The sequence below is a fragment of the Artemia franciscana genome, chromosome 15, assembly GCF_032884065.1.
Source record: "Artemia franciscana chromosome 15, ASM3288406v1, whole genome shotgun sequence".
NCBI classification, from domain to species: Eukaryota; Metazoa; Arthropoda; class Branchiopoda; order Anostraca; family Artemiidae; genus Artemia; species Artemia franciscana.
This window is the reverse complement of record NC_088877.1, coordinates 44,074,209-44,098,158: the sequence shown is the minus strand read 5'-3', so window position 1 is coordinate 44,098,158 and position 23,950 is coordinate 44,074,209. Positions and strand designations below refer to the sequence as shown.

Here is a 23,950-nt window from a genome sequence, read left to right as displayed (position 1 = left end):
ATAAAGACGTTCGTAATAAATTAAAAGTTTTATTTGCCTTTTAAATAAACAAAAAATTGGAGGGTAACTAGGCCTACTCCCTCGCTCCTTTTTTCTAAAAATTGTCCGATCAAAACTATGAGAAAGCCATTTAGCCATAATATAAATTAATATGCAAATTTTGTTTTAATTATTTATTTGCGGAGAACCAACATCAAAACATGCATTAATTCAAAAACGTTCAGAAATTAAATAAAAAAAAAGTTAAAAGTTTTTAACTGAAAGTAAGGAGCGATAATAAAACTCAAAACGAATAGAAATTACTCCGTATATGAAAGGGGCTGTTCCTTCATCAGGACCCTGACCTTTACGCTAAAGCTTTTTACTATTTTAAAAATTAGAGTTTTGAGAACGAGTCAAACTTTAGCGCAAAGAGCGAGGTGTTGAGGAGGGAATAATCCCCTTTTTATACGGAGTATTTTCTGTGCGTTTTAAGTTTTAATATCGCTCCTTAATTTCAGTTAAGAAAAAATTGTTTGTTTTTAAATTTAATTGTTTTTTCAAAAGACGTCGAAACAAAAATTAATGCAATAGGCTAATACATGAAAAAAGATTTGAAAAAAAGTTGTCCTCACAGGGACGACAGTTAAATTTATTAACTGCTTACGTATGTCCTTTGCAAATTTGAGGATATTGTCAAAAATAAAGTTTAATTTTAAAAAAGACATTTTGACTCAAAAGATTATATCTACTTGGCTATAAATTTCATAAAAACAATTTTTCAGGTCTTTTTACCCCTTCAAAATTTTAATTAACAGCAACTAGTAATTAAAACAGCGCTAAAAAAATGCGGAGCTATTAGGCTTCCCACTAAAAATCAGAAAAAAATTAAAGTACTAAAAATCAGCCGATATCCAAAAATGACACTGTTCCTCCTATCAGCTGGCTGATATTTCAATCGGGTTCTAGCCATGACCAGTTAACTGTTTTATGCATCATTAATGATTTCATATCATTACTTTGCCTTTTTGTACCCGTTTTGTGTCTACTTGTTATTATCACACATCTTTATCGCCTAATCGCCTCATTTGTTTTAACCAATTATCAACGAGGGTTTTATTGGAATTTCCTCCCGGTCATTTTAAACCTAAGAGGTGTGACGCAATCGAGGTTAATCAAGGGAATATTTTTTGAGAAGCTCAGTTCAAAAAAGGCGAGTGTCCGAACTGACCAAATTAGTTTAGTCATGGCAGGGTGTTTTAGTATAGACGAATATGACAATTTTTGGCAGTCTGTTATTGAAAATGCTTTGCAGTTAGATCATAGTCCTAATAATTCTTCGCAGTTTGATATTGACAATAACAGTAATGCTGTTCCAGAAAACAAAGAAAATCAAAACAGCGACTGGAATTATACGACAAACCAATATACCCCATATCTAGTTAATAGATGTCCTTTCAATTCAGCACCAGTTCCTGCTTTAAGCTGCAGATCCGTTTCAAGCAACGAGAGTCAAATAACTACACCACATGAAGTGCATCCATATGCCCCTGGGACAAATATGCTTAGTCCTAAGAATAGTTATTCCTTTCATTCAGCTCCAGTTACTGCTTCAAGGGGTAGTTTTATTGCAAGCACTGGCAATCACTTTGCCCCTCAAACAATTTATCACCATACCCCTAGGCCAAATATCTTTGGCCAAATGAATAGAAATTCCATTCAATCAGCTGAATTCTCTGCTCCAGGTAAGAGTTAATTTAATTTTATGTTTCTGGTGCAATATTATGTTTCCACTTTGACTGTAATAGTTTATTTTTTAAATTTAAACTTATTCTATCAATCAATTAAAAATTTGGTATTTATCTTATTTAGTTTGCGTACCCTCGACTTAGTTTTAATGCAAAAAAATCACGAAAAAATTAAACAATGATTATGATCGTTAGATTATTTATTTGTAATATTTTGCCCCTAAGATTTTTCCACCCGGAGTAAGTCCTCCTTCTAGGACCCCCCCCCCCCCTGAAACATATCTGGAATTGAGATAAGTTCAGTATTTAAACGTTATTTTCGTTTACGACTTAACATAAAGTAAATTTAACTTATGTTTTCTTTAGAATTAGAAAATATAGAATCTTTAAGTAACATTTTTACTTCTGTAGCCCGTCACAGTCATCCTGAATGAAAACTTTAAGAGTCATTTAATCACCACAATTACACCCTTGGTGGGGCCTTTGTTTTTTCTTACACCTTTAAAGTTTCTTACACCTTTAAAATTTGAATAATTTGTAGACTAAAATGCCATAAACTATATATGAGAAATATCTGGATCATGCTAGAATGGTAGGCCACAGGGGAAACGTATATTTTGAGCTTTTCTAAAAATGCCCAGATTTTACTATTGTCCCCATGCTTTCGTGTCATTTCCCCCTTCTATTGTTCCTCTTCGAAACAGCTTTTTAAATGTCAAAGTAAGCCCCCCCTTCGGTTTCTGACTAAAATGGTTATAAAATAAGAAGGACGGACTGGAAGCCTTCTTTAGTGTAATTTCTTCAGATGTTTTGATTAAAGAGCGAAGTTCATCCTGCTATTATAGGCAGGGTTTTAAGCAAAACGGTTGGCTCCCCAAGGTTTTTTTTTTATAGATTTTGCTTATTTTAATGTAAAAATGTAAAATACTTGACAGGAAAAAAAAATCATTTTAACTCATTTAGAAATTGTTAATTGGGATTTAGGTACACTTTTGAGTTGTTAATTGTATTCTCGATAAATTAGTCATAGTCAGTGTTATATCTTTTGAGTTATATTTCATCTTTTTTATGAACTACTCTAATCATTGACTGACAAATTATGCAGGAATATTCATAATGGAAGCCATGAATAAATGAATCAGTAATTTCACTAGCCTGCCAGTATCTGATACGGCTCAACACATAGTATGTACATAATATGTCCCAAAAAAAATCAGTGATATAAAAAAGAATAAAATGAAGCAATAATTATTTTCTTTCTGGAACTCAAAATTTTCAAAAAGAAAATAAACTAGGGCTATAATATTATTATGGACCGAACATAGAAGTCATATATAAAGTAGTTTCAGAAATGGTGCAGTGTTGTCAGCTGTTTTGATAGATAGAGGAAGTGATATTGATAGGTGTGGCCAAAAAGTGTAAGTACCTGAAGACATTATGACATCTCTCTAAACCATACACGAAAAAATAACTCGTTTGTGTAAATGATTTTATTTCGTTTTCGTGAAGTGGAAACGGGAGATTTGCTGTTAAAATGGTAATAGGGAAATATGTACATATTTCCAGGAAAATATGTCCATGGATTGTTTTGGGTTCCTGTCTGAATCACCATATTTTAAAAAGTAAGCTGAAAGGAAAATATGTTTTAATCCAGCCTTTTAGGGCTATTAACAAAAAAAACAATTCCACAAAATAATTATTTTAGAGAAATGTATTTAGAGAATTAGACCAGAAATGAGCAGAAATAAAATCAAGCTATCTACCAAGTGGACAGCTACCACAAATCAACATTAAACAAATGAATAAAACCAAAAACGAGCAGAAATTATAATGAATAACAGAGTGAATCCAATAAAAAGCAGAATTTAACATGAGTTGGGCTAAGAACCCCATACCCTCTCATAACGAGAATACAATTTGCACTTTACTCGAAAAAAATTCTATTTCATAAGAAAAAAAATCAGCAGATATCCAATAATAACAGTAATCCCCAATTCGGATATCCGATATATGGGTCGGGCTCTAGTCCTGACAAGTAAAGTGTTATATGCATCATTAATGATTTCATTTACTTTGCCTTTTTTACCCGTTTTGTGTCTACTTTTTATTATCACACATCTTTTTAAGCGGCTTTATAAAAATTAACTTAGGATCTAGCTGCATTTTGGAATAGCCTAATCACCTCACTTGTTTTAACCAATTATCAACGAGGGTTTATTGAACTTTCCTCCCGGTCATTCTCAACTTAAGAGGTGTGACGCAATCAAGGTTAACCAAGGGGATGTTTTTTGAGAAGCTCAGTTCAAAAAAGGCGAGTGTCCGAACTGGCCAAATTAGTTAAGTTATGGCAGCGTGTTTTAGCATAGACGAATATGACAATTTTTGGCAGTCTGTTATTGAAAATGCTTTGCAATTAGAAGATAGTCCTAGTAATTCTTTACAGTTTGATTTTAATAATAACAGTAACGTTATTCCAGAAAACAATGAAAATCGAAACAACGACTGGATTCATATGACAAACCAAGATGCCCCATGTCTAGTTAATGGATGTCCTTTCTATACAGCACCAGTTCCTGCTTTAAGCTGCGGATCCGTTTCAAGCAACGACAGTCAAAGCGATCCACCACATGAAGTGCATCCATATGCCCCTGGGACAAATATCCTTAGTCATGTGAATAGATATTCGTTTTATTCAGCCCCAGTTACTGCTTCAAGTGGTAGTTCTATTCCAAGTACTGGCAATCACACTGCCCCTCAATCAATTTATCACCATACCCGTAGGTCGAATATCTTTGGGCAAATGAATAGAAATTCCATTCGATCAGCTGAGTTCTCTGCTCAAGGTGAGATTTAATTTAATTTCATATTTCTCGTGCAATATTATGTTTCCATGTTGACTGTAATATTTTTTTTATTTATTTAAACTTATTGTATTAATCAATTAAAAATTTGGTATACATCTTATTTATTATATATGCTCTCGACTTAGTTTTAATGCAAATAAAATTCCCAAAAATAACACAGTGATCATGATCTATAGATTATTTATTTGTAATATTTTGCCCCTAAGGTTTTTCCGGCCGGATTAAGTTCTGCTTCTAGAACCCCCCTCTCCTGAAAAAGCTCTTCAATTGGGATAAGATCAGTATTTAAATGTTAGTTTCGTTTACGACCTAACAGAAAGTAAATTTAACTTGCGTTTTCTTTAGAATTAAAAAATAAAGAATTTGTAAGTAGCATTTGTAACCTAGCAGAAAGTAAATATAACTTAAGTTTTCTTTAGAATTAAAATATAAAGAATCGGTAAGTAACATTTTTACTTCTGTAGCCCGTCACAGCCATCCTGACTGAAAACTTTAAGTGTAATTTAACCACCACAATTACATCCTTGGTGGGGCCTTTGTTTTGTATGGCCTCATTTTGAGCCCAAAGTTAGTTGGCCTTAATTGAGCTAAAATTCCTGAGTCTTGCATAAAAGTAGTTTCTTCCCTTCTTGTGGATACTCAAGTTTTTTGGACCTTTAAAAATCGAATCAATGAAGTTTAAAATGCCAAAAACTATATATGAGAAATTTCTGGATCAAGCTAGAAAGGTAGACCAGTGGAGAAAGGTATCTTTTGAGCTTTTCTAAAAATGCCCAGATTTTACTATTGTCCCCGTGCTTTCGTGTCATTTGCCTCTTCTATTGTTCCTCTTCGAAACAACTTTCTAAATGTCAAAGTAAGCCCCTCTTCGGTTCCTGACTAAAAGGGATATAAATTTAAAAGGACGGACTGGAAACCGTCTTTAGGGTAATTTCTTCATATATTTTAAGTAAAGAGTGAAGTTCATCCTGGTATTATAGACAGGGTTTCAAGCAAAACAGTGGGCCCCACAAGCTTTTCTTTTATATATTTAGATGGTTTTCATGTAAAAAAGTAAAATACTTCACAAGAAAAAGAAGTCATTTTAACTCTTTGGGTTTCGATACACTTTTGAGTTTTTGATTGTATTCTCGATTAGTCTGAAATAGTATGTCAAAAATATCATAGATATAAAAATGAATGAAATGAAGCAATGATTGTCTCCTTTTTGGAACTCAAAATTTTTGAGTTCTAAGACAAAGATTGTGTAATTGTATTGAATCGAGAGTCTGTCCACTTTTAAAATCGGTTATGCAAGGTGGCGAGTGCCAAGTATGGCGGAAGTTTCCTATTATTAGCCTAGCATATCAATCAAGTAACTTCATTTTAGATTAGGTTGGTCAATTATATAAACTGTGGTTTTAGGAAGGAGGGGTCGAAATGACATTATTTGAATCTAAAGTTCGTTTTTATTTTCTAGCCCAAATTGAAACTATCCCCTGCAAGGTTTGTGGGGATAAGTCAAGCGGAGTGCATTATGGAGCAATATCATGTGAAGGCTGTAAGGCGTTCTTCAAAAGATCACAGCCATCGATAACAAAATACCGATGCCTTAGAGGAAAATCTTGCTCGGTCGACAGAACCACCCGTACACGATGTCAATATTGCAGACTAAAAAGATGTTTGGAATCGGGAATGTCCCGAGACGGTAAGTTTGACCCTTTTCAAGACATTTTCATTTTCATTAGTTCATTGAACAGTAATTGGGAAAAATGAGTCTAGGGGCTTATCCCCCGCTGAAAAAAAAAAACTGCGGAAAATAGTTTTGAGGCAGCGCAATAATCCTCAAAACAACATAAAATAAACAAGAGCTAAGAGCTCATATTGCATTTGTGACGAGGCCGGACGAGCCAAGAGCTCATATGGTATGAGCTCTAGTAAAATTCTAAGAATGAATAGATTGATTTAAAAGGAAAATCAGAAGCTTAATGCTGGTCGGGATTTAAATAAGAGTTCTGAGTCATGAGGTCCTTATAATAATAATAATAATAATAATTTATTTATGCCCTCATTAAATACAAAAAGTGTACACAGAGGAGTATGGAAAGAAAACTGAAAAATTTAAAAATTACACTTCTAATGAAAATCAGTAAATCATAATAATAACATAACTCATAAACATAATTTATAAAATAGCACCCATAAACATAGCGCATAAATATCTATTTTATTACAGAAATAACAACAAATTCCAGATAATATCAATAACGTTATTCCATTAAATGAGACAATTAAGGGGAAAATTTATTCTATTTTCTCTAGACCGTCTAAGAAATCGGTCGTATTGTTGTTCCATTTTAACGGTAATGTCAAATATTCCGAATTTTCGTATAATATAACTATTTTTGAACCATAGTGAAATTCCAAGAAAATATTTACAAAACTGGAAAAAGTAAACGCGGATACACTTTTTATCACTTTTACTCAAAAACTTCAGAAATGGAACAATGAAAATTACATGAGGTGCAAACATTGAATTATAAATTATAGCAAGTGTTTGTTTATCAAAACGACCTTTCACCCTGACTAGCAGGCCATATGTTTTTCTAAGTTTTCCCAACACAGCTGTAACACCAACTCCCACGTAGCTTTAATTGACGGACCAAAAGGCAACCCAAGGTAATTAATGGAATCTTTATTAATAATATTAAGTGATCCCACCCTAATTGAATGATGCTGGATATTACTTTTACTATTTGCCACTAGGAATTCTGTTTTAGATGGTTCAATCTCTAATCCTATCTCTCGTAGATGTGAGTGTAATATATTAATTGCACTCTACATTGCTATTAAATTATCCGAGAACAAAAAATTATCATCAGCATACAATAAGTGGCTAATGTCGATACCCTTAATCACATATGGGGGTATGAACCGTGTGGCTGATCTAATTGCGTTATTAAATATAAAGGGACTAAGAACTGACCCTTGTTTAACTCCACAACATAAATCAATTCGGTCTGAAAGTTGCCCTCCCTAAAAGATTCTCACAGATGAATTACCATACCAGTCCCACAAACACTGTCCTATAAATGGGTTCACCCCACTACGCAACAGTGACAAAAAACCATGGCTATGCAACATACTATCAAACGCTTTTGAAATATCAACTTCACACACAAATAATTGTTTTTTTTAATCCTATGGTGGTGTTCCAATATTTCTAGAATTATTGCGTGTGCATTTTGAATCCCTACACCACTCCAAAAACCCAAGTGTTGATCCCCCATATCACACTTTGTTGTTATATATGGAAGTAAAAAATTTTCAAATAAATATTATAAATATAAATATCTTATAAATATCAAAATTCATTAGGATCCGATAACCCACTCCTAAGATATAAATACCTCCTTTTTTCTAATTTTTCCTCTCCCTTCAGCGCACGAGATGGTCTAATCGGAGAAAAAGACTTCATCAAGTCAATTTGTGCAGCTCCCGCACACGCCTACCAATCTGCATCGCCCTAGTCGTCCAGAAGCATCAAACTTGCAAAAACACCAAACCCCACCCCCCAAAGAGAGCAGATCCTGTACGGTTACGTTAATCCCCTATCTACGACATTTGCTTATTCTACCCACCAAGTTTCATCCTGATTTCGTCCATTCTAAGCGTTTTCCAAGAATTCCAGTTTTTCCCTCTAGCTCCCTCCACTGTCAACAAATCTCGTCGCGATTTGAAATAAAAACTCTAATACATGATTTTCTTCGAAAGTTCAAATTTCATTAACATATGATCACCCGTTTTCAAGGTAAAAGTACCTCAATTTTTTGATTTTTCCAAATCAACACCTCCCCTCCCAGCTCCTTCGAGGTGAACAGATCCGTTCCAATTATGTCATTACGTATCTATAACTTGTGTTTATTCTTCCCATCAAGTTTCATCCCAATCTCTCCACTCTAAGCGTTTTACAAGATTTCTGTTTCTCCATCAAGCCCCCTATGTCCCTGGGTCCAATACAAATTGAAAATAGAGCACCCAAAACATAAGATCCTTCTATATATCAAGTTTTATTACGATCCGATCACCCATTCGTAAGATAAAGATACCTTAATTTTCACGTTTTCCAAGAATTCTGGTTTCCCCTTCTAACTCCCCCAATATCATCGGATCTGGTCGGAATTTAAAACGAGAGCTCTAAAGCACAAGATCCTTCTATATATAGAATTCCATTAAGATCTGATTGCCCTTTCGTAAGTTACAAATACCTCAATTTTTCCAAATTATTCCCCCCCCCGCCGAATCCACCAAAGAGAGCGGAACCAGTCCGGTTATGTCAGTCATGTATCTTGAACATGTTTTTATTCTTCCCATCAAGTTTCATCCTAGTCTCTCTGTTTTAAGTGTTCTCCAGGATCCCCCCTCCAAATGACGCTGGATTCCGTCGGGCTTAAAAATAAACGATCTGAGTTACGAGGTCCTTCTAAATATAAAATTTCGCAAAAATCCGATCACTCCTTCTTAATTTAAAATTAACTCATTTTTTCTAATTTTTCAGAATTACCCCCCCCCCCCCTGCTCCCCCAAATAGAGTAGATATGTTCTGGTTATGTCAATGACGTATCTAGGACTTCTGCTTATTTTCTCACCAAGTTTCATCCTGATTCCTCCACTCTAAGCGTTTTTCATGATTTTAGGTCCCCCCCCCCAACTCCCCAAAATGTCACTGAATCCGTAGCAAATCCGGTCTGGTTATGTCAGCAACTTATCTTGGGCTTGTTTTTGTTCTTCCAGCCAAGCTTCATCCTGATCCTTCCACTTTAAGTGTTTTCGAAGGTTTCCACTCCCCCAACTACTATCTCCCACCCAATGACTCTTAATCCGGTTGGGATTTAAAATAAGAGATCTGAGTTACGATGCTCTTCTAGATAAGAAATTTCATTAAGATCCGATTACTCCTTCGTAAGTTAAAAATACCTAATTTTTCTAATTATTCAGAATTAACCCTTTCCTCCCAACTCCTCCAAATAGAGGGGATCCGTTCTGGTTATGTCAATCATGTATCTAGGACTTCTGCTTATTTTTCCCACCAAGTTTCATCCCGATCCCTCCACTTTAAGCATTACCAAGATTTCAAGCTCCCTCTCCCAACTCCCCCAAATATCACCAGATCCAGTCAGGATTTCAAATAAAAGCTCTAAGACACAATGTTCTTTTACATAACAAATTTCATTAAGATCTAATCACCCGTTCGAAAGTTAAAAATACCTCATTTTTTCTATTTTTCCGATTTAACCGTCCCCCCACTCCCTCCCCCCAGATGATCGAATCGGAAAAACAACAATTTTTAATTTAATCTGGTCTAGTTCCAAATACGCCTGCAAAATTTCGTCGTCCTAGCTTACCTGGAAGTTCCTAAAGTAGCAAAACAGGGACAGACAGACCAACAGACACACCGACAGAATTTGCGATCGCTGATGTCATTTGCTAGATACCAAGTGCCACAAAAACAGTTTTATAGGCCACAAAAATGCACTATTTCTCTATTTTTATATTCTTTTGACCTCATCTAAATGCATTGGCTTAGGATTTATTCAATAGTTTAAGAAGGTTTAAAAGAATAGACATATTTTGAAAACAGTTCTATTTTCTTTTTATTGCAATAATCACTGTAATAATAAGTGTTTATGCCAATATATTAATTTGTAATGTAATTAATATATAAACACATAATTTTTCTTCTTACAATAACAGAAAATGTCGGTTTAAGGCATACTAGAAATAGTCTCATATAGGGGGCTCAGCGGCAAGTCTTAACTATTTTACCAAAAAACAATCGAATAAATTCAAAACAAGATCTATTAATAGTTTTCAGTTCGAATCTCCAATCACCAGTTTGCATTTTTTTTTTTCGCTTATGAGCTTGAAGCTGAAGAAAACCCTTACCTTAGGGGAATTTTAAGACTCGATATATGGTCCTCTTCCTGTACTGTAAAAAGGCTGACGTTCTATCGATAAGCTATTCATAGAAATAAATTTTTTTTATATAAATTATTAAGGAATACCTTGATCATAACATTAGCGGGATTACATAAGCTTAGACCTCAAAGAATCCTATTTTTGGAAGCACTAAAAATTGACTCTTTCTCACAGCTCTACTTTTTAAAACAATAAAAAAAAAATAGCGTAAAGAGCGAGACGTCGAGGAAGGGACAACCCCTTTCATTTACGGAATAATTTTTGTTCCTTTGAAGTCTTAATGTTACTTCTTTCTTGCAGTTACAAAAACTTCTTTTTGTTTATTTAATTTCTGAACGTTTTTGAATTAATGCATGTTTCGAGTTTGGTTCACATAATTAAATGCAAAATTTGCATAATAATTCTTTTTCGGCTAAATGGCTATCTCATAGTTTTGGTCAGACAATTTTCATAAGAATAGGGGTGGGGTAGGAGGACTAGCTGCCCTCCAATTTTTGGTTACTAAAAAAAGCAACTAGAAGTTTTAATTTTTCTACGAACGTGTTTATTAGTAATAAATGTACGTAACTTGCGAATTAACTTACGTAACGAACTTCTATATTTGAATTTTTAATTACGTTTATGAAGCAGTTTGCCCCCTTTTCAAAACCTGACTCTTTACACCAAACCTTGAATTTTGTCCAATTCTTTAAGAATGACCCCTGAATCACAAAGGCCGTTGAATAAATAGTTGAAATTACTAAAAAATACTTTAGCGTAAAGAGTGAGGTATTGTGGAGGAGATGAACCCCTTTTTTATATAATAGTTTCTGTTCTTCTTAGGTTTTAATTCTGCTCCTTACTTTCAGCTGAAATTTTCCTTATTATTTGATTTCTCTTTTTCTTTTGAAATAATGCTAAAAAAAAATCATGCAGCCCGTTCAGAGAAATTCTCTTCCCTCATGATAAATTCCTCCATGGAAGGATCGTCCCATGTAAGTCCCTCAATCAACCCACCTCCCCCCCCCATCAACACGAAAAAGTCCCGCTGAAAACGTCTGTACACATCACAATAACCCTTACTATATGTAAACAATGGTGGCTTCGGGAAAAAACTGAGCGTGGGAGGGGTTTTTTGGTCACTCTAAAGGGCACTACACCTTTTGATTTCTGTCAGAATGATTCTTCTTGTGAAATTCTAGGACAACTGGGTTGATAAGATCACCCCTAGGAAAAAACAAACAAACAAATAAACACGCATCAGTGATTTATTTTCTGGAAAAAAAATACAAAATTCACATTTTTTGTAGGTAAGAGCTTGGGACTTTTACAATAGGGTTCCCTGATACGCTGAATTTTTTTTTTAACACTCAATCGCTTTAGGGGGAGTTTCTCTCTATTTTCTAAAATACAACAAATTTTCTCAGGCTCGTTACTTTTGACGAGTAAGACTAATCTCTATGAAACTTGTATATCTAAGATGAGCATAAAAATAAGATTCCTTTGGTGTAACTATTGGTATTAAAATTCTCTTTTTTAGAGTTTGGGTTACTACTGAGCCGGGTCTTTCCATACTACAGTTGATTACCACGAACTGTTCGAAAATCTGTTAGTTCTGTCTATAGTTTTGAATGTACACACACGTAGGCAGCCTAAGATCGTGCACTTTATTGTAACTTACATAGAAAAGGTAATCCATCGTTCATTATCAGACAGTTTGTGGTAATGAACTGTAGTAAGGAGCGACCCGGCTCAATAGTAAACGAAACTCTAGAAAACGGAATTTCGATGCTAAAAGATATATCAAAAGAATCGGATTTTTATGCTGATTTTAAATATATAAGTTTCATCAAATTTAGTCTTTGTCATCAAAAATTACGAGCCTGAGAAAATTTGCCTCATTTTGGAAAATAGGGGGTAACACCCCCTAAACGTCATAGGATCTTAACGAATCGTATCACACCATCGTATTCAGCGTATTAGAGAACCCTATAGAAAAAATTTCAAGGTCCAATCTACAAAAATGTGGAATTTCGTATTTTTTGCCAGAAGACAAATCACGGGTGCGTGTCTTTTTTTTTCCCAGGGGTCATCGTATCGACCAAGTGGTCCTTGAGTGTTGCAAGAGGGCTCATTCTAACGGAAATAAAAAGTTCAAGTGACTAAAAAAATTGGAGGGCACCTAGGCCCCCTCCCACGCTCATTTTTTTCCCGAAGTCAACCGATCACAATTTTGAGATAGCCATTTTGTTCTGCATAGTCGAAAACCATAATAACTATGTCTTTGGGGATGACTTACCCCCCACAGTTCCTGGGGGAGGGGCTTCAAGTTACAAACTTTGACCAATGTTTACGTAATAGTTACTGGAAAGTGTACCGACGTTATCGGGGGGATTTTTTTGGTTTGGGTGTGGGGTTCAGGGGATAGGGCTATATGGGAGGATCTTTCCTTGGAGGAATATTTCATGGGAGAAGAGAAATTCAATGAAAAGGGCGCAGGACTTTCTAGCATTACTATAAAAAAACAATGAAAATATAAACATGAAAAAGTTTTTTCAATTGAAAGTAAGGAGAAGCATTGAAACTTAAAACGAACAGAAATTATTACGCATATGAGGGGTTCTAAAAATACTTTAGCATAAAGAGCGAAGTATTTAGGAGGAGATAAATACTGCGCTCTTTATGCTAAAATTTTTTTAAGTAATTTCAACTATTTATTCTACGGCCTTTCTGATTCAGTGGTCATTCTTAAAGAATTGGGAAAAAACAAGATTTAGTGGGAAGAGCAAGGTATTAACGAGGGGGCCAACCCTCTCATATATATTATCAAAAAAATAAGAATATAAAAGTTTGTTACGTTAGTTAATTCTTAAGTTACGTATTTTTTTTACTAATAAAAACGTTCGTTAAAAATTAAAAGATCTAGTTGCCTTTTTAAGTAACCGAAAAATTGGAGGGCAACTAGGCCTCCTTCCTCACCCCTTATTTCTCAAAATCGTCTGATCAAAACTAAGAGAAAGCCATTTAGCCAAAACAAGAATTAATATACAAATTTCATTTTAATAATTTATGTACGGAGAGCCAAAATCAGACATGCATTAATTCAAAAACTTTCATAAATTAAATAAAAAAAACAAGTTTTTTGAAATGAAAGTAAGGAGCGACATTAAAACTTAAAACGAACAGAAATTACTCCGTATATGAAAGGGACTTTTCCTCCTCGATACCCCGCTCCTTGCGCTAAAGTTTGATTCTTTCTCGCAACTCTACTTTTTAAAACAATAAAAAACTTTAGCGTAAGGAGTGGGGTGTCGAGGAGGAAAAGCCCCTTTCATATATGGAGTAATTTCTGTTCGTTTTAAGTTTTAATGTCGCTCCTTACTTTCATTTCAAAAAACTTGTTTTTTTTATTTAATCTCTTGCTATAAGATCCCTATAAAATAGTAAATATGAGAAGACAGGTGAATTTGTGTCCTTGATTTTTGGTCCTTCCAAAATTAAAAAAAAAAATCTTTGTGGTATTTTCAAATGAAAAATGCCTTTATTTGGGCATTTTCATTTTCAAAATGACCAATTTGTCCCTTCTTAGATATTTAAAAACACATTTTGCCTCTCCACCTCTAACTTACTCTACGTAACAGCACTTACTGAAAGAGGGGTATTTAATATAAGTACCCCTTCTAAGTACCCCAGTCAGAGACTAGAAACTTAGTCAGAGATTAGAATCAGAAGCTAGTCAGAGACTAGCTGATACAATATAGTGTGGGGGTTTAGAAGGAGGGTGTAAGAAAAGACAGTCTACTGTGGATATGGGGTGTTGTGTTGCGACCAAGAGGTGAATGTGAAAGCCATTTTGAAATTCAAATAAGATTTGTCAGCGAAGGGAATTCAGGACAGTTTTTTCTGGGCACAAAAAAGCCTAAGAAGCCGATAAGTGTCCATCTTAATTTTGGTAGAGGAATACCTCTACCTTTTTCTGGGCACAAAAAAAAGCCTAAGAAGCTGATAAGTGTCCATCTTAATTTTGGTAGAGGAATACCCAATTGGCTCTTTTAGGTTGTCTAACTCTCCAATTTTATTTTTGAAACGGGTTTAAAGCTGATTCCGGTTTTGCTTTTGGCAAATTGTTGCGCTTATATCTGAAATCTTTTCAGATATTAATCTCAGATATTTCTTTTCAGATATTTGGAATCTCAATTCCAAAAATATATTTTTTAAGGACCATTTACCATTATAGAAATAGGCAACAATCTGATAAAAATTTCGGACTTTTAAATAAAATGGTAATGAATCATCCTTTTCTTATACCCTCCAACACTTATAAACGAAAAAAGTTCTGAAAGCCTACTTCCCGAAATTGAGATGAGATCTCAAGGAATTAAAATACTATATATTCCTTTTAGCTATGAAACTTGGGCGAACATCAAAAAAGCAGAGAGAAAAAATTGAAGAAGAAATGAGATTCCACAAAGTCCAACTGAGAGGGAACGAACAGACATCAAATTTTTTTACTTGTAGCAATTAAGTTAACAGCAACTTCTGACTGCAATTTATAGTTCGTTGTGTAGTTTTGACCTATGTTTATCTTTTTAAGTTTATATTTTTAAACTTCTGACTTTAATTTACAGTTCATTTTTTAGTTTTAAATTATTCTCATTTTTTAAAATTTATACATATTTCATTCAATTTTTAATTATATTTTCTTTAGAAAATTCGCAAGATTTTAGTGTTCATTTATCTAATGAATTAACTTATATTATTTATTTTTAATTTATTTTTCTGTGTAAAGATATTTATGAACGTAGGCCTAACATATTTTGTAAATTACTATTCAGGAAGCGGAAAAAGGCAGTCTAAACTATTTTTTTGTCTTAAAATTGGACGATAAAAAAGTTAAATTTTATTAATTATTTATTATTCTGTTCGGGATAAAATTACCTTGTTGATAAATTTTCTCATTTACTTGAATATTAAGGGATCTTGAATTGAATTTCTGTCTTTTTCCTCTTCTTTTTCTTTGTTCATAGTTTTTTTTTGCTATTTATATCAACTTTGTATTCAACAATTTCGCAAAAAATTCGCAAGATCTTAGTTTTCACTTTGTTTTAACTTAGCCTATGTTATTTATTTTTAACTTATTTTTACTGTGTAAATACATTTATGACTGTAACTTACTTTGTAAATTACTATTCAGGAAGCGGAAAAAATAGTCAAAAGTATTTTTGTATCTGAACATTGAACCAGAAAAAACTTAAACTCTATTAATTACTTATTGTTCTTTTCAGGATAAAATTAACTTGTTGATAATTTTTCGCCTTTACTTCAATATTAAATGCTCTTGAATTGACTTTCTGTCTTTTTCCTCTTCTGGTTCTTTGTTGATAGTTTTTTGCTATTTATATCAATTTTGTATTCTACAATTTCGCAAGATTTTAGTTTGCATTCGTATAATGGTTTAACTTAGCCTATATTATTTATTTTTAACTTAAATCTGCTGTGTAAATATATTTATGACTGTAACTTACTTTGTAAATTACTATTCAGGAAACGAAAAAAAATAGTTAAAAAGCATTTTGTATCTGGACGGAACATAAAATACTTAAACTCTATTGATTACTTGTTGTTCTTTTCAGGATAAAATTAACTTGTTGATAATTTTTCTAATCTACTTGAATATTAAAGGATCTTGAATTGACTTTTTGTCTTTTTTCTCTCCTTTTTCTCTGTTGATAGTTTTTCGCTATTTATATAAATTTTTTATTCTACAATTTCACAAAAAATTCGCAAGATTTTAGTTTTCATTCGTATATTGGTTTAACTTAGCCTATATTATATGTTTTAACTTATTCCTGCTGTGTAAATACATTTATGACTGTAACTTACTTTTTAAATTACTATTGAGGAAACGGAAAAAAAGTAGTTAAAAAGTATTTTCGTATCTGCACTTTGGACCATAAAACACTTAAACTTTGTTAATTAAGTATTATTCGGTTCAGGATAAAATTATCTTATCGATTATTTTTGTCATGTAGTTGAATATTAAAGGAACTTGAATTAACTTTCTATCTTTCTTTCCCTTTGTTGATATTTTATCGCTAGTTATTTCAATTTTCTGTTCCACAATTCTACATTTAGCGCTACCTAAGTAAAGAGGGATACAAAAAGTATTATTTATTATTATTTTTTTAGACTAGAACACTTCGTATCGACGAAGTTGTTGTAAAAACTTTAATAATGGCTAATTCGATTGGAAATTAAAATAACTAGTGCCCTTTGTGATAGTCGAAAGTATTTGGAGAGTACCTAACCCCTCCCACCCCCACCCCCCAATTTCCTCAAACACATTAAATCTAAGTTTCAAGATAGTCACTTTGGGCAATGCAGATATCCGGGAAATATGTCTTCAAGGATGACAACCCCCTTACAGCCCACCGGACAATCGTTGTAAATTATGCCCAAAGGACATATAAAGTTTTAATCAAAAGGGTGGTTGTATAAGCTTAGGAGGGACTCATTGTATTTGTAATAAGATTCCTTTATGCCCTTTTTAAGATTCAAATTGATCGGGGGCAGCCTCCCCCCCCCATCTCGAGTTTTCTATAAATGCACCCAAGAAAATTTTTGGGCTAGCTATTTGTTCAAAAATAGTACAAAGATCATATAATAAGGGATTTGGGGTTGACAGAATTCACTAGAGTCTGGTAATAAGGGTTTGAAGTTATGACCTAGGGATATATAAAGTTTTTATGGATGGGATGGTCGTGTGAACCTTAGAAGAGGCTGATTTGATTCTAAATGTATTATTCTAGTTCTCTTTGAGAGTTAAAATGACGGAGAGTATCTAGCCTCCCCCTAAAATCGTCTTTTCCCGAAACGCATTCAACTCAAACTGCGAGACAGCAATCTTATTATCAATTGTTCACAAATCATATAACAATGTCTTTTGGGTGGATAGAATCCCGAAATGCACATGAGCAAGATTTGTAGTTAGGCCTCTGTGCATTTAAGGTGTTTATTGAGCTGGTGTTCACATAAAATCTGGATCAGATGGATCTCATTTGATTGGAAATATAAAACCTCAGTGGCCTTTATATGAGTCAAAGTGAATGGAGGGCAATCAGCCCCCTCCCCCGTAAGCCAATAATGTCCTAAAACATGTTTGATCAATTTTTAAGAGAGGTATTTTATTCAGCAGTGTTGAAAGGCCCTTATTTTTCAAAAAAAATGAAGGGTATCCAGATGAGCATTTTGAAATGTTTAGAGAAGTGTTAAACTGAATCAAAACAAAGTCTGATACTACCAATAATGAGAAGCAAGTAATTTGCGGGTTCGAAAGGGCCTTATGAATTTGAAGCTGAATAGGAGCCCTGTCAACTCCTAGTATGTTTGAAGCACTAATAATGTACCAATCGCATCCTTGATAAACCTAGCTCTAATCAGATTCCAGGCCTAGGGTCGGTTGGGCTAGCGACCCTCCACCCGAAAATTAAGTGCTACGAAAAGTTACAATATAACCTCGGACCTGGATTCCCTTTTAAGGTCTCGACAATCGCGCGTTAATGGACATGCTGACGACGTCAGAAAGACTGACAGACTAAACCATATGGACCGACGGGGGCTACGAAAAGCCACCTGGAATGTCTTGACTCTGAATGCACCCAGCATCAAAGAACCTACTCTCTGAAGAACTTTGCAAGAATAAACTGTCAATTGCAGGTCTTACAGAAACACGTCTTACCGGAAGCGGAGAAGAGCGAATAGGTAACAGTGACTCATAGCTCTGGTCTGGAGGAAGCACGAGAAGGAATGGCGTTGGCCTTGCACTAAATAGCCTTACAAGAAAGGCCTTACTTTTACACGAAGCTGTATCTGACAGATTAATGAAGGCCCGCTTTGGGCACAAGCATGGCAGAATGACTGTCATCGCATGCTATGCCCCAACCAACGATTCTCATGATGTGACTAAGGAGGATTTCTACTCTACTTTGTCCAGATGCCTTACGACAGTGCCCCCCCCCCCATGATATAACTATTCTCCTTGGCGACTTTAATGCGACAGTGCGGGTTGATATGTGTGTATGGCGTGGCACAGTTGGTCCTGTATCCCCCGACCCAATTAACGACAATGGGCTCCGCCTACTTGAACTGTGTCGGTCTCATGACCTTTACATTGCAAAAACCTACTTCCAACGCAAAATTATTCATCAGTATACGTGGTATGGTAACGACGGTCGTACAAAGAAGATGATTGAGTACGTCATTACTTCCAAACGCTGGAGATCATTGGTGAAAAACTGCAGAACTTACAGATCAGCCAAGCTTGGAAATGCAGACCATAGGCTTATGTGCGCTGATCTTCGGCTTTACCTCCATGCACAACGATCGGAAAAAAGACCCGTCGCTGCAGATACTGGGAAACTAAAGCAACCAGAAACTCGCCAGAAGTACAGTATCGAGATATCGAATCGCTTCGAGGCCCTTGGCTCAGTTTATAGCACCGAAGATCTCTGGAAGCATATTAAATCGCAGGCAAGTGAAGCAGCACAACTAGTGCTTGGCCAGAGGAGTTACCCAAAGACTTCGTGGTTAACTAATGAAACACTGCAAGTCATAGAGCAAAGAGGGAAGGCAAAACTTCTTGGGGACATGACCACATATCGAAGGCTCAATGGAGTGCGGAACAGACTCATTCACCGGGATAGAACCCAGTTTTTTGCAAGGAAAGCCGATGAAATCGAACTAGCTGCAAAAAAGAAAGACATGGGCGGCCTGTTCAAGCACCTCCGAGATCTCACTGAAAATAAAACTCTCACCTTGGGTACCGTCCTGTCCAGGGATGGTGCACTTCTTTCTGATGAAGGGTCTTGTCTTGAGTGGTGGAAGGATCACTTCTGTTCGTTACTCAACAATACTAGTTCGTCTGCACCTCCTAATGATAGTCCAAGCCAACCTTGCAGTCAAACACCTGGAACAGATATTCCTCCAGATGAGCCTTTCAGTCCCTCAGAAATTGAACATGCAGTAAAAAGGCTCAAGAATAATAAAGCTGCTGGTATCTGCGGCTTAAATTCAGAGGTGCTAAAATATGGAGGTCCTGCAATGCTCCTGTTTCTACACACCCTGTCCTCTACAATCTGGCAAACGGAGATAATTCCCGAGGATTGGCGGAAGGGTATCATCATCCCCTTATAGAAGAGAAAAGGCTCAAGACGCGATTGCTCCTAACTACCATGGAATAACCCTACTTTCAGTCCCTGGCAAACTGTTTTTAATTATCCTGCTGGATCGATGTTGGAACATCATTCGAAAAATCCGACGACCAGAGCAAGCTGGCTTTATGTCGGATCGTTCAACCATCGAGCATATTTTCACGATTCGACAAATAGTAGAGAAGACTACAGAGTTCCGACAGAAAGCATTTATTGCCTTCGTTGATTTCCGTGCTGCATTTGACTCAGTCGATCGAAAAGCTCCTTGGCGGATTCTAGAGTAGACTGGCCTACCCGAGAAAAATTTCAGACTTCTCAAGGCGCTGCACCATGGGACGGAGAGCTGTGTAAAAGTAAATGGTCGGCATAGCCCGTTTCTGAAAATCACGACAGGGTCCGCCAAGAATGTGCAGTGGCCCCAGAGCTCTTCAATGTCATCGTAGATTACGTTATGACAAAAACCACTTCACGTCTCAGCTTTGGGCTCAAATTAGGAGATCATGCCATCACAGATGATTATTTTGCCATTCTGGCTGACTCCATGGAGCAGCTGCTGGAAGTGCTCCGATTTCTACGAGAAGAGGCTACCAAAGTAGGACTGCATATAAACTGGAACAAAGCTAAAATTATGGCCATAGATCCGTCTTCTCCTACTGTTAACTCTCCAGTTAGCCTGGACAGCACCACTAGCATCGACGTTGTTCAAGACTTCACCTACCTGGGCTCCATAATTTCTGCAAATGACTCGCTTCTCCTCGAGCTGCAGGCGAGATTATCTAAAGCGTCTTCTGTCATGGGCGGACTGAATCGTTACCTATGGTGAAAACCCCAAATCAGTCGCACAAAGAAACTGCGGATCTTCAACGCTCTAGTCGGCTTTGTGATGCTTTACGGAGCTGAGAAATGGCAAGCATCAGCTGCAACCCTAAAGAAAATAGACGTATTTCATGCAAAGAGCCTGAGGAGGATTGAGGGCCTACGATGGTCCGACTTCGTCAGCAATGAGAACCTTCTGCAGCTCACAAAGCAGTCTTGGTTTTCGACTCAAGCAGCCGAGTGAACCTTACGATGGTTCAGGCATCTGTTTAGAATGCCACTACATCTACCCGCAAAGATGATCTACGACTTCGACCCTATCAAACTTTGTTGGAAGCGACCACGTGGCCGACGGAAGAAACGTTGGTCTGACAGCCTGTTCGAGTTCCTGACGATGGCAATCAGACAGGGTGAAGAGCAAATACTCGCCATGGACTGAAGTGGATGGAGGAGGCAGACGTCACTCTCTACGCCGAGCAGTGTCCGGCAGGAGACTTAAGTGATCTGTCTTGTGGCAAAAAATGCGAAATTCCAAATTTTTGTAGATAGGAGCTTGAAACTTCTGCGTTAGGGTTCTCTAATACGATGAATCTGATGGTGTGATTTTCTTTAAGATTCTATGACTTTTAAGGGGTATTTCCCCCTATTTTCTAAAATAAGGCAAATTTTCCCAGGCTCGTAACTTTTGATGGGTAAGTCTAAACTTAATGAAACTTATATATTTAAAATCAGCAATAAAATTCAATTCTTTTGATGTAACTATTGGTATAAAAATTCCATTTTTTAGAGTTTCGATTACTATTGAGCCGGGTCGCTCCTTACTACAGTTCGTTACCACGAGCTGTTTGATTCATTTACGATTTTAAAGTAATTTTCAGCATTGCGATAGCCCAGCTAGGGAATATGCGAAAAATTTTCGGGGTAGTTTTTCACGGGGAATGGAGGGGTTTTTCATAGAAAGAATTTTCCAGGGGGAGGAAATTTTCCAGGGGTAGTTTTTCAGGAGAAATGTTACACAGAGGGTAAAGGAGGGAAGAGGATTTCCTAGCATGATTTGAAAAACTTTCAGAAATTCAATTTAAAAACGAAAGAAGTTTTTTCAACAGAAAGTAAGAAGCAATATTAATGCTTGCTTAATATTGCGCAGAAATTATTCTGTATATGACACTGGTTACACCTTTCCAACCCTCGCTCTTTAAGATAAAGTTTGAGTTTTCGTCCTAGTTCTTTAGGAACCACTAAAACCACTCAAACCACTAAACCACTAAGGCAGTCGATTTTGAATTAGAGGCATTTTTGGGAAGCATGAGATCTTTAAGACCTTAGCTTAAAGAGCGAGGGTTTAGCAAGGGGCAGCTCCTCATATACGGAATAATTTCTGTTCTTTTTTAAGTTTTAAAATTGCTCTTTATTTTCGGTTGAAAAAACTTTTTTCTAATCATATTCAAATGGGGATTCTTTTAAATTTTAAAATTTATTTGTTTATTTTTTTTTTGTTTTCGGTTATAATGGGACGAGGCTCACTCTTTACTAGGTTGAAAATATCGTTACAGCCATAATAGGACCTTGGTAAAATAAACATAGTATTTTGGTTAAATTTAGAATGTGCTTACTTGCAGGGCCGTCGAGAGGGGTCTTTAGGGCCCAGCCTTAAAGCGGTCCAGTGCAAGATTCTTTTAATATAAAAATATAGTATGGAATCTTTTAAAATTTAATCTATTATAAGATTTTTTTCAAGAATTTCTTTTGAATTCTTTATTTCCACGCAATTAAACACCAGAAAACAAAAGGAATCCGCCGTCAAAATGTTTGAGAAAATTGACGCAATTGTATACAACCCGAAAATCAATTACAGAAGCCGACCAGTGACGCGCAGTTTTTAATTTGCAAATGCCAGGAGCCGCTGCTGTTACTTGTCTTAATACATTTAACCATATTGCTAAAATGAAACAGGAAAGAAAAGGTGGCCACAAAGAAATTTGTCCCCGAGGCCCAGTCTAGACTTGAAAAACCTCTGCCTTTGAAACATTCTTTTTCTTTTACAGTTTTGTTTTCTTTCAAGGTCCTTTGTTGCCAAATTTGGATATTCCGGCAATAAGAAAATAGAGGTTCTTAGAAAAATTAAGATCACCAAACAAATGGCCATCGACGAAATCAAAATTCAAACTTAGATATTTCTTCTCTAGAAGATTTCCCTTTATAAGAAGGACATATTGCTTTCTCATAGTTTCAAAAGAAAGACCGGTCTTGAAGCGGATGAGTGTGAATTTTATGTGTGAATATACACAGTCAAAGGTCCAAACAGGAGATTCTACAGCATGACAGCATGGTGAGTAAAAAACTAATTTGATTTTGGACTTTGACTTATTGTCAAAATTGTTGGATATATCATTATGACAGAATATGTACATTCATCGATGTCAAATTTTGCGCAATTCAATCTCAAAAAAGGAGTAAGTGATGAAGTTATTGCTTACCATGCTGTTGGTTTTTCGATGAAAAGTCTATCATGACGGCTAAAATAGAACTTTGGTCTCGTGTTTACGAGGGTGAACGAGTACAAAGATGCCAAGGTGATCATGCTAATTACCGTTACATTCAAGACATGATTGAAATCTTCCAGAATTTCGATATCAAAATCTTTCTTTGTCAAAATACGTGATTATTTTGCCTAATGAGGCTCCTATTATTCCTGCTGTGGCTTATTCTAGCTTCGCCTCAAAGGTTGCAAGGATTGGTTCAGAACTAAATCAAATTCGTTATAAAATATCATCTAATGATCTTGATTTCCTCCCATTTAGCAACCCCAGCCCTCAGTCACTGAATCAGGATCAGACGACTGTTGTTATTTCAAAAGTTCTATGACAGATAAACAATCCTACGAAGCGTCGTGAAATAATAAAGTTTATTCCAGGTCATGAATGTATTTCTGGAAAAATATCACTTTTTATTGCTTTAACAAGACATTTTATCAAAATTTCCATCCATGATGGAAAGGGGGTATTTAAATTAAGCAGGATGAAGGAACTTCCTGCCCTCCGTTCGCTTCTGGACTTACTTCTGAGCTGAACATATCCAGAGCATTTTAACTTAGTATGCTTAACTTTCTTTAAGATAATGCTGATACACTGTTTTGACAACCAGCCTGAACAGAGTCTTTATATTACAATAGTAATAAATTTTAACATAAAAAAAAGCAGCAACAAAAACACCTAAATAAAACAATCAAAAGTTCCCCACAAGGGTTAAATGAATGCATGAGCGGGAGGGGGGGTTTTGAACAGTTTGTACCCTCTTTGTCATTGACTAAGTACTTAATCATGAAGGCAACAAATTATCAACAATTACAGATATAACTCAAATCTTAAGAACTTATTTTATGAAGCCCCTACAATTT

General features: G+C 35.6%; 2 protein-coding genes across 2 annotated transcripts; both read left to right on the top strand.

The window, feature by feature from the left end:
* The first annotated feature begins 1,172 nt into the window (after positions 1–1,172).
* LOC136036519 (uncharacterized) lies at positions 1,173–16,586 on the top strand. The gene is made up of 4 exons (XM_065718822.1): positions 1,173–1,724; positions 4,205–4,570; positions 6,051–6,278; positions 14,932–16,586. The coding sequence occupies exons 1-4, from the start codon at positions 1,226–1,228 to the stop codon at positions 15,051–15,053; spliced, it is 1,215 nt and encodes a 404-aa protein (XP_065574894.1). The 5' UTR covers positions 1,173–1,225; the 3' UTR covers positions 15,054–16,586.
* Positions 16,587–18,598: 2,012 nt separating this feature from the next.
* On the top strand, positions 18,599–19,720 carry LOC136036596 (uncharacterized). Its single transcript, XM_065718902.1, has one exon. It carries the CDS (start codon positions 18,599–18,601, stop codon positions 19,718–19,720), a length of 1,122 nt encoding a protein of 373 aa, XP_065574974.1.
* The last annotated feature ends 4,230 nt before the right edge of the window (positions 19,721–23,950 follow it).